Source organism: Papaver somniferum, unplaced genomic scaffold (genome assembly GCF_003573695.1).
Source record: "Papaver somniferum cultivar HN1 unplaced genomic scaffold, ASM357369v1 unplaced-scaffold_128, whole genome shotgun sequence".
In the NCBI taxonomy this organism is placed as follows: Eukaryota; Viridiplantae; Streptophyta; class Magnoliopsida; order Ranunculales; family Papaveraceae; genus Papaver; species Papaver somniferum.
The window spans coordinates 2,302,123-2,311,402 of record NW_020621936.1 but is presented as its reverse complement, the minus strand read 5'-3'; the positions used below and the strand labels follow the sequence as shown (position 1 = coordinate 2,311,402).

The 9,280-nt window shown below is 34.3% G+C and overlaps 2 protein-coding genes and 1 non-coding gene across 3 annotated transcripts; 1 reads left to right on the top strand and 2 right to left on the bottom strand.

The window, feature by feature from the left end:
• Positions 1 to 2,809: 2,809 nt before the first annotated feature.
• On the bottom strand, positions 2,810 to 4,344 carry LOC113332138 (protein SODIUM POTASSIUM ROOT DEFECTIVE 3-like). Its single transcript, XM_026578817.1, has 3 exons — positions 3,723 to 4,344; positions 3,293 to 3,368; positions 2,810 to 3,183 (listed from the first exon to the last, which is right to left on the bottom strand). The coding sequence occupies exons 1-3, from the start codon at positions 4,275 to 4,277 to the stop codon at positions 3,020 to 3,022; spliced, it is 795 nt and encodes a 264-aa protein (XP_026434602.1). The 5' UTR covers positions 4,278 to 4,344; the 3' UTR covers positions 2,810 to 3,019.
• A 1,001-nt stretch (positions 4,345 to 5,345) lies between these two features.
• Positions 5,346 to 5,427, top strand: TRNAS-AGA. Its single transcript has one exon. It is a non-coding gene; the product is annotated as a tRNA-Ser (tRNA).
• Positions 5,428 to 5,754: 327 nt separating this feature from the next.
• Positions 5,755 to 8,124, bottom strand: LOC113332110. Its single transcript, XM_026578784.1, has 2 exons — positions 6,467 to 8,124; positions 5,755 to 6,358 (listed from the first exon to the last, which is right to left on the bottom strand). The coding sequence occupies exons 1-2, from the start codon at positions 8,122 to 8,124 to the stop codon at positions 5,755 to 5,757; spliced, it is 2,262 nt and encodes a 753-aa protein (XP_026434569.1).
• Between the last annotated feature and the right edge of the window lie 1,156 nt (positions 8,125 to 9,280).

Sequence of the window (9,280 nt, the reverse complement as noted above, 5' to 3'; positions counted from 1 at the left end):
CAAATGATTATCTCACACAAATCATGTAAGATATTTCAAGGAAATTTTCACATGATCTTCTTTTGACTTATAATTTAGTTTCCAATAAATAAATTGTTTCCAACTAAACTCGTCAAGAATATGATGGACGTAGCAAAAGCAAAAGCTACCAACACATATTTCGAGAAATAGCTTACCGAGTTAAACTCCGCTCGAAATATCAAATGCGTATAATATAAAAGTCTATATATGTAGTTATACGAGTTAGTCTCATTAGGAGATAAAATAAAATAGACTTCTTACTGATAGATAAGTTTTAGTCTCCACATACCTTTTGTTGATGAAGTTCCTCCAAGCTCTCCTTAGTAGATCTTTGTCTTTAATCGATGAATGTCGTGAAGTTTAAATCTCAACTGCATATTCTATCCTAATTCTAGACATAGCTACAAGTAGACTAGAAATCAAGACTTATAGTTTTGATCAACTAAACTTGACAAACAAGCTTGAGATAACAACGCTTGCGAGTTCGACTGAGCAATGTTCTAACAGAAAGGTTTTGACTTTAGTACAAGAGACTTGATCATTGGATTGATCAAAGTGTCCAAGAAATGGCGGGATTAGTTTTCTACTACTCATTGTATATTTTCGAATACAACTAGGCTTGCCTAACTATTAGACAACCCATGGCCGAACAATATAGGATGTTTTTTAGTCCTTACTATTGATCGTTTTCTAATTCAAGAGATTTAACTTTCAAAAACTCCCAAAACTTCAAAAGTAGAGACTTTGATTTTCGAAGATGCATAAACTTATCAAAACATATACTCGCTTCTATACTTCCGGAATCTAAGTACTTAGATTTAATTAGACAAGTTTTACAACTAGTTGTAAGGTTTCGGATTTTGTATAATCTAAGTTGCTCTTTCAGGATAACTTTCGAAATCACAGGGTATTACTATGAAATCTTTGAACCAGATATAGTGACTTCTAACTATAAACTCATGGTATTATGAAAATCTTCGTCACTCAAGGCCAAACGTTCTAACAAGTCCTACTTAGTCATATTTAGGTATGTTAGCAACATTACAACACGATCTCACATCCCTGCATTTATGAGATAATCATATTCGTTATGTCAAGTATGTATATTCGGCAAGTTAGTGACAACTAATGAGAACTATATATTAGTAAAATAAAAATATCTACGGAAATATTCAGGTATAAAAATCATCTACAAAACTAATATTATTGTTCATGAAGATCGTTGTGATATCCCAATAACTCACTAATGATTTATTGTTGAGTTGTTTTCAGAGGAAGTAGCCAATCAAGTGCCAAATAAATTGGTTAAGGAGTATAGATCATCAAACTAAAAGCAATCCTGAGAAATCAGAATGCCTGAATTTCTATCTATTTTTTCAAAATGTTACCCCAAGGGAAAACTCGAATTTTGAATTTACCATATGCTTTAATTTTGTAGGGAATTAGAGTGTTGGAAAATAGCACTATCAGACAGGCATGCTTGGATAAATGCACCCACCAAGCTGTGGTTCTCTTTTTCTTTTTTTCTCATAATGTTATCTTTATGGTTTGGTACGTAGTCTTTCGTCTCAAATAGCTGATTCTTTATATAAACATACATTTACAGAAAGTTTAGCTAGGATTTTTTTGTCTCCAAACTAGCCAAACCATTCTTCATGTTCTTTATTTCCATCAAATTCACTTAGTTCGACTAGAGTTTTTCACAAATTCCTTGCTGAACTTCTCTCTGCAACCTCAATTTATATGATTATTACTCAATTTATCAATAAAAAATGTATAAAAAAGACATTGGTTAGTCCTATGTACGAATTTCTGAAATCCGAATTTAGAACAATTATATGAAAGTGGAAAAGACAAGAAGAGGAAAAGAGAAAAATTTAAAACGAAAACATGTTAGTAGAAAAAAATTGTATTTTAATTTATGAATAAGGTTTATCAAGTACATGTTATTGGTTTTGAATTAGGTTTAGATTAATTTAAATAAGAGGTAACTAGATCATTTACAATCATTAGGACATCTCTTGGCTCATCAAAATGGATGGCCCAAATAGATAAGGGTCCCCGCGAAAAAAGTCATGATACCCAGAAAATCGTTCTTTTAGAATCTTAGAAAATAACACTGTCATGATGCTCTCGGCAGAGCTCCTAGAGTTCCCAGAGTGTCCAATTCCCCTCGCTTTAATTCAACACTGCCACAAGGGGAAGAGCAGCAACTTGCATTTGATGTTTAAACTAGCTATGACCAACAGCTGCGCTGATGTTACCGTTTACCAACAAATCTATACGGCATTACCAATTCACACTATACTAGCTAGCGCAAGCACTTGTGCATTTGTATTTATTTACCCTAACTAGCTACTTCAATTATGAAATAGAATTCTTTGTATATAGTCTAGCATTGAATCCACATTGTCCTCTGTACAAATTCTATCAATACCTACCAAAGAAAATGCCATAATGCATTCATGAATGAAGGTGGTAGTACTTCACAAAGCAGCGTTGTTTCAAAACGAACCAAGCAAAATGTACATAACAATAAGGTTGTAAGAGTAATATCAATAGCATCAACAGTAATAAACACTAGAACAGATCAAGTAAATAAGAAAGGGAACAAAGGAAAAGTCACTTTCAAACCCCACATTTTTAATGAAAATACAAAACCCCAACATCAAATGCGAATGTTAGAAGAGAATTGCATATATGCATGATCAAATGGGTAATTCCCTTCAAATAACTAGTACTTGAACATGAAAACATATACACATCATCACCATACACATACTGATACCGAAAATGATTTATCATTAATATTATGAGATAGTACTTCCAATTCACATGCCGACCTAACAATGCCCCGAAAGTAGTGATATTCAAGAAGATAAATAATATTTTTTCTTGTTGCTACAGTTTAATATCATTCCATCCACCATCACACCCCCTCCTAACCATATTAAGTAACTTCGCAACAAAGCCTCTCCCTTCTTCTTTTTTCCATAACTCAAGAATTGTTGGTGCTTGTAGTAGTGGTAGTAGTAGTAGGAGTAATACTCCAAAATTCAGCTTTCTTCACCTTTGATATGCTTTCCAGTACCCCAACTGGTGACACATGACCCATAACTGTTACCCTCTTTGTTTCAAGGTCTATACTGAATGATGTTACTCCTGATTCATCAAGAAATTAAAAAATTAACCAATCAGAGTTAATCCGGGAACCATGAACAAAAATATATGATGTAACTAGATACACATTATAGTAGTAGTATAATGTTACCTTCCATCTTGGATAAATGTTTCTTCACTTTTCCTGCACAACCTTGGCAGTGAATAGAAACCCTCATAACTACGACCTGACTCCAATGAAACTAGCCAAGTCAAAGATCAAAAAGTACACACATCGCCCAATAAAAAAAACTATTGCATATTGTTAAAGAATAAAACAATGGACTCGCTAGCATGATGATCTCATTAGTCTAATGGACCAACATTGCCAAAATAGACCGATCATTATCGGTCTATGTTTGCTGATGATTAGTAGCTTACAGCTAGTTAGCCAGCATTAGATTTGAACATTAATTCTTCATCAGTTCACAGAATGAAGTGAAAAAAGAAGGAAATTTTTTAGTATGATTCTTGTTAGAAATCCTGCATTTCACGAATGTGGGTCCTTCATGCTTTGAGAGAGAGAGAGATAGAGAGAGAACCTGGAACGAGGAGGGATTAGTGGGGACGACTTGTTCTGGTTTTTGTTGAACTGTTCTGGCGGTGAAGTTAGATGAAGCTGATGATGTTGATAAAACAGTTCTCTTGACGTTTTGAGGGTTATCACAACCTAAAGTTGTAGTCATATTGATACCCTTACAACCTCTTGAATCAACAAGGAGAGAGTATTGTTTGCTCCTGTTGTTGCTGCTGCTGCTGCTAATACCGGAACTACCACCATTGCCACTGATCAACCTTGCATTTTGATCATCAATGGCTGAAGAAGAATACCTACTGTTACCTAGACCTACACTTCTCCTTGGAACGACAATTGACCTTGGATCAACAGTCATGCATACTATTGCTGTTGATCCAGGTGACTGGCACATAAAACCCCTGTTACTCTTCATCGTCTTCATTTTCCTACCATTACTAGTTCTCTTTCTGTCCATTGTTCCTTCTATAATGATATTGTTATGCTCTGGACTAGAAAGAAGAGGATCACAAGAGTAGAAAGGAATATAGCAGAATGGTGAGTATATATATCTAATGTACATGCTAAGTTTATGACATAACAAATTTGAAAAGAAACCCTTTTGGCATTGTGTGTTAATGACTTGAGTTTTCTTAATTTCTCTTTGTTTTGGCTCCTTTGGTTGAAAGGATTAAAATACCCTTGAGAGTTGAGAATGGTTATTTTGTTATAGGTATAGAAATGGATATAAGCTAGTTGGGTGATCCAATCAAAAGAATCAAGAATCAGTTACCCATTCCATTCTGATTGAGTTATTATGGGGATAGAAAGAGACATCTCACCTTTCCAACAGTTTAATTGTGACCTTCCAAACAACATTTATACCAATCTTTCAAACAAAATTACATACTTCTTAACGTGCCCTATTATCACTAGCTAACTTCTTTGAGGTTTGCATATAAATGATCAGGCCAACTGGGAACAACTTGATCGGATGGATGCCTAGGAGTTTAATTTTGATTAGTTATGTCCAAAGTTCTAGTCTCCTTTTCTTGGCATCTAAATAAGTAACCATTTTGCTGCTTTAGATTCAAAACTAAGTGGATTTTGGACACTGCCTTGCTGGTTTGAATGCTGGTATGCAGTGAGGGAATGGGATTTTTCATCAAAAGATCAATCGAAAGGGATGGTCAAATGAGTAAGTAAAACTGGAACCTTTTCAGTTAAAGAAGCAGTAGAGTAAATGCAAATTACAAAGGGTAAAAGGTTTTGGGGCCATTAATAAATAGCCTTAGAGATAGACAGAGCTGTAACTACTGACACACACTCCCTACAAACAAAAATCCTTCCTCTCTCTCTCCCTCTCTTTAATCCAGAGAAAAGCCTCCACCACCAACGTTTAGTACTTCGAATGTTTACTTACCAAGTTCTTTACCCAATTGGACAGCACAGAGTGAACAGACTATTTCTGCAACAAGACACAACAGAAGCTACTCTTGTAATAACAGTATTTTCAGTATGCAGTTCAGGCGTGGCATATACACCTAATTAGCATCGTACAAACGGTTCACGACAATCGAACCGTGAGTTGAAATAGTCATGATCACAAAATGAGTAATATGTCAGGCAAAGACTGACATGGTAACAACCTGTGGACGTGCCGGAGTGGTTATCGGGCATGACTAGAAATCATGTGGGCTCTGCCCGCGCAGGTTCGAATCCTGCCGTTCACGCAATGAGATATTTCTTTCTTTCTTTTTTCTTTGAGTTTTAGAAGTAAAACGCATAACACGTTCACGCGATGAGATATTTCTTTCTTTTTTCTTTGAGTTTTAGAAGTAAAACGCATAACAAATAAATAGAAAAGCGGGAAAAAAAGACTTCAATATTAGTATACTACCATAATTTTTTCTTTGAGTTTTAGAAGTAAAACGCATAACAAATAAATACAAAAGCAGGAAAAAACTCGCCGACATTAGTATACTGCCATAAAAATTTGATATCGGTGGTATATTTACTTTGGTGTTTGTCTTTTTTTTGCTAAGAAAAATCACCTGGGATTAACTTAAAAGTGAAGTACAGACATCAACGAGGGGCTCCTTCCTTACAAGACTATCCAAAAAAGGAGGAAAAGAAACCCAATTGTTCTTAATACAGTACTTTCTAGCTCGACGATCAAGCTTATCAGCTAGATTTTTTTTGACACGATTAATATACATAAGTTTAAAACTGCTATTACTAGAGAACAAACTCCTACAATCCTTTAGAACATCACTGCTCCACCAGCCCACTTTTGAACAGTCTTCATTCACAAAATCCACCATTTGAAGACAGTCGCTAAGAAAAATGACTCTAGACAGATTCATCTCTAAAGCCCAAGAGATACCCAAAAAAAGAGCATTTGATTCATCTCCAACCGCATCTGGAATCAGCCCAAAGTCAGCACGAGAACCCTTTATTGTTCCTGCCAAATCACACCAGAAAATACCAACACCCATATTAGAATCCTTGTAAGAACCATCAATAAACATAAAATGTTCCACCTCAGTTCTGCAAATCTTTTTATGTATGTTACTATCCCTCACAGGAATGGAAGGTTTAATATATGAGTTTATCATTCTTTTCGCATCTAGTATAACTTTATTTAGATCAATAGCAATCTTTCTGAAAACCACATCACACCGCAACTTTCAGATACACCACATTATAATACCAACAATACTTGACAAGTTAAAATTATAAGGAGAGTCACCCAAACCGTTTTCAAACCACATAAGAAAATAATCATCTATCCCTTGCAGATCAGGAGAAATTAAATGCTGAAAGGACATACCAAACCAAACATGTGAAACAATCGGACACTGGACTAGTAAATGTAACTCAGTTTTAACTTCATTCTTACAAAGAGGGCATATATCATCAATAGAAGGATTATAAACACTAAGTAGAGAATTAACAGGAAGCATATGAGAAAATGTTTTCCACATAAAGAACTTAATTTTGGGAAGACACCCCAAAGACCAAACCTTGCGCCAGAAAGAAGCTTCTTCCCTAGTACAACTTTCATTCATATAAGCCTTATACGCCGATTTGATAGTAAACATACCATTATGCGTATGAGCCCACATAACTTTATCACTCTGATGCAAATTAATCTTAATAGCTCTAATTCTAATAACATCCTCTGGAGAAAATAAACTATTTAACAAATTCAAATTCCAAATGTTGTTGTTCACATCAATAAGATTTTTCACATAACCATAACCATAATCTTTATAATTTATATTATTAGAAACAGGTGGAGAAGTAGCATATGGTATCCAATTATCAAGCCAGATATTAGTAGAAGCACCATCATTAATTTTCCTAACTATGTTTGCTTTAATAAAAACTAAGCTCTCTACTATACCTTTCCAAATCCAAGAAGAAGAGTCTGCAGCTTTATCAATTTCAAGAAGATTCTGATTAGGAAAATATTTATCTTTCAAGAATATCGAAACAAGATGTTCCAGATTTTGCAATAATCTCCAACCTAACTTACTTATGAGAACCCTGTTAGTGGCATAAGTATTCCTTATACCTAGACCACCACAGTTTTTAGACTTACCAATATCCCCCCAAGAACGAAAGTAAGCAGCATGTCTAGGGTCTTTTTTAGACCACCAAAATCTTCTTTGGATAGAATCAATCTTCGAAGTAATCTTCTTAGGTAAAGGAAAACAAGACATCTGATACACAACAAGACTCGATAGAACATGTTTTGTAACTACATTTGTACCAGCAATATTCAGATTGGTTCTTTTACAAGAGCTTAACCTAGAGTTGAAATTTTCAATAACAAATTGAAAAGATTTACTTTTATTTCTGTTAATAAATAGGGGTGTACCAAGATATTTCTCTGAATTACTCAGAAATTTGCTCTTTAAGGTTTTAGCCAGAAGTTTAATATGTTTATGATGAGTTTTGGAACTAGTAATGAAACTCGACTTATCATAGTTTATGGCTTTCCCAGAAGCTTTTGCAAAGACATCTATAATTTTCATAAGATTCCTAGCATAAGTTAAGGAAGCCTTAGAAAAAAGCATGCAATCATCGGCAAAGAAAAGATGCGAAATAGTAGGCCTATCATTCGAAAATTTAAAACCCTGAATAAGATTATCATGCTCAGCTTTTATGATAAGTTGTGATAAAACCTCCATACATATAATAAAGATGTACGGAGAAAGGCAATCACCCTGTCTAATATCACGAGAAAGGAAAAACCACTCACCTGGAGAGCCATTCACCAGTACTGAGTAAGAGACAATACTTATGCACTGATAAATCATTTGACACCAATCTTCAGAAAAACCCAGGCACTTAAAAACTGAAACAATAAAAGTCCATTCCAATCTATCGAAAGCCTTAGAAAGATCCAGTTTAATAGCCATATATCCATTCTTAATTATTTTTTTCTCTTTTTAAAAGAATGAAGAATCTCCTGACTGATTATAATGTTATCATGAATTTGTCGACCTGCTATGAAAGCCGACTGATAAGGAGAAATAATAGAGTCCAGGAGTGGTTTAAGCCTATTAGTTAAATTTTTTGAAATAACTCTATAAATGCAATTAGACAAACTGATAGGTCTGAAATCATTAGGAGTAGACAGGCTGTTTACCTTAGGAATGAGAGTAATAAAAGAATGATTCATTGTTTTAGAAGAAATTTAGTCTTGAAAAAAATTTGGACATGCAAGACAACCTCATATGAAACTTCTTCCCAATTATTCCTATAAAAACCAGCAGGAAAGCCGTTCGGGCCCGGAGATTTTCAAGGTTTCATGTTCTTTATCGTTTTAAAAATCTCCTCCTCAGAAGGTATAGCCACCAAAGACATATTTATCTCATCAGTAACTATAGGTTGAAGGTTACACAGAACTGCATCTAAATCAGAATTTCTTGGATTTGATGAAGTAAAGATTCTTTTGAAATGATTCGAAAAAAGAGAAACAACGTGTTCCCTACCTTCAATCCAGTTTCCTTGCTCATCTTTAACAGTGTGTATAGTATTATACATATTCCTAAGTCTCACAGTGTTATGGAAAAAAAATTGTGTTTCTATCATACTGCGTGAAATAATCAACCCTAGCATTTTGCTTGTAAAACTATTTTCTACTTCATACCAGTAATCCGATTGTTTTGAATAATTAAGAATAAAATCACCATTAGTAGGGGAATATGGCATACCTTGCAGTTTTTCAATTTCATCATTTAATCTTCCAATTGTGGTCTTAATATGACCAAAAGATAAAACATTCCAATGGTTAAGCTCATACTTAAGGTTCTTAAGTTTACCTGCAACTGCAAAACTTGGGGAACCTTTTACTTCTTTAGACCAAGCATTTGTGAGAACACCCTTAAACTCAGGATTTAATTGCCAGCATTTAAAGAATTTATAAGGGATATTAAGGTGTTGTTCAAAATGAAAACATTTAAGCAAAATAAGACAATGATCTGAATAAATCCTAGCCAGATTAGTAATACGAGTATGAGGCAACACTGAGAGCCAATCATCATTAACAAAACCTCTATCCAATTTTTCAAA

Bases quoted from the DNA above. Each gene is read 5' to 3' on its own strand.
- LOC113332138 (XM_026578817.1), bottom strand. From the start codon at position 4,277: ATGTACATTAGATATATATACTCACCATTCTGCTATATTCCTTTCTAC. The intron at 3,369-3,722 runs GTTCTCTCTCTA...CATTGGAGTCAG, and splicing joins CTAATCCCTCCTCGTTCCAG to GTCGTAGTTATGAGGGTTTC. The intron at 3,184-3,292 runs GTAACATTATAC...TTGATGAATCAG, and splicing joins ACATTTATCCAAGATGGAAG to GAGTAACATCATTCAGTATA.
- LOC113332110 (XM_026578784.1), bottom strand. From the start codon at position 8,124: ATGGCTATTAAACTGGATCTTTCTAAGGCTTTCGATAGATTGGAATGG. The intron at 6,359-6,466 runs GTGGTTTGAAAA...TGTGGTTTTCAG, and splicing joins ATAGATGATTATTTTCTTAT to AAAGATTGCTATTGATCTAA.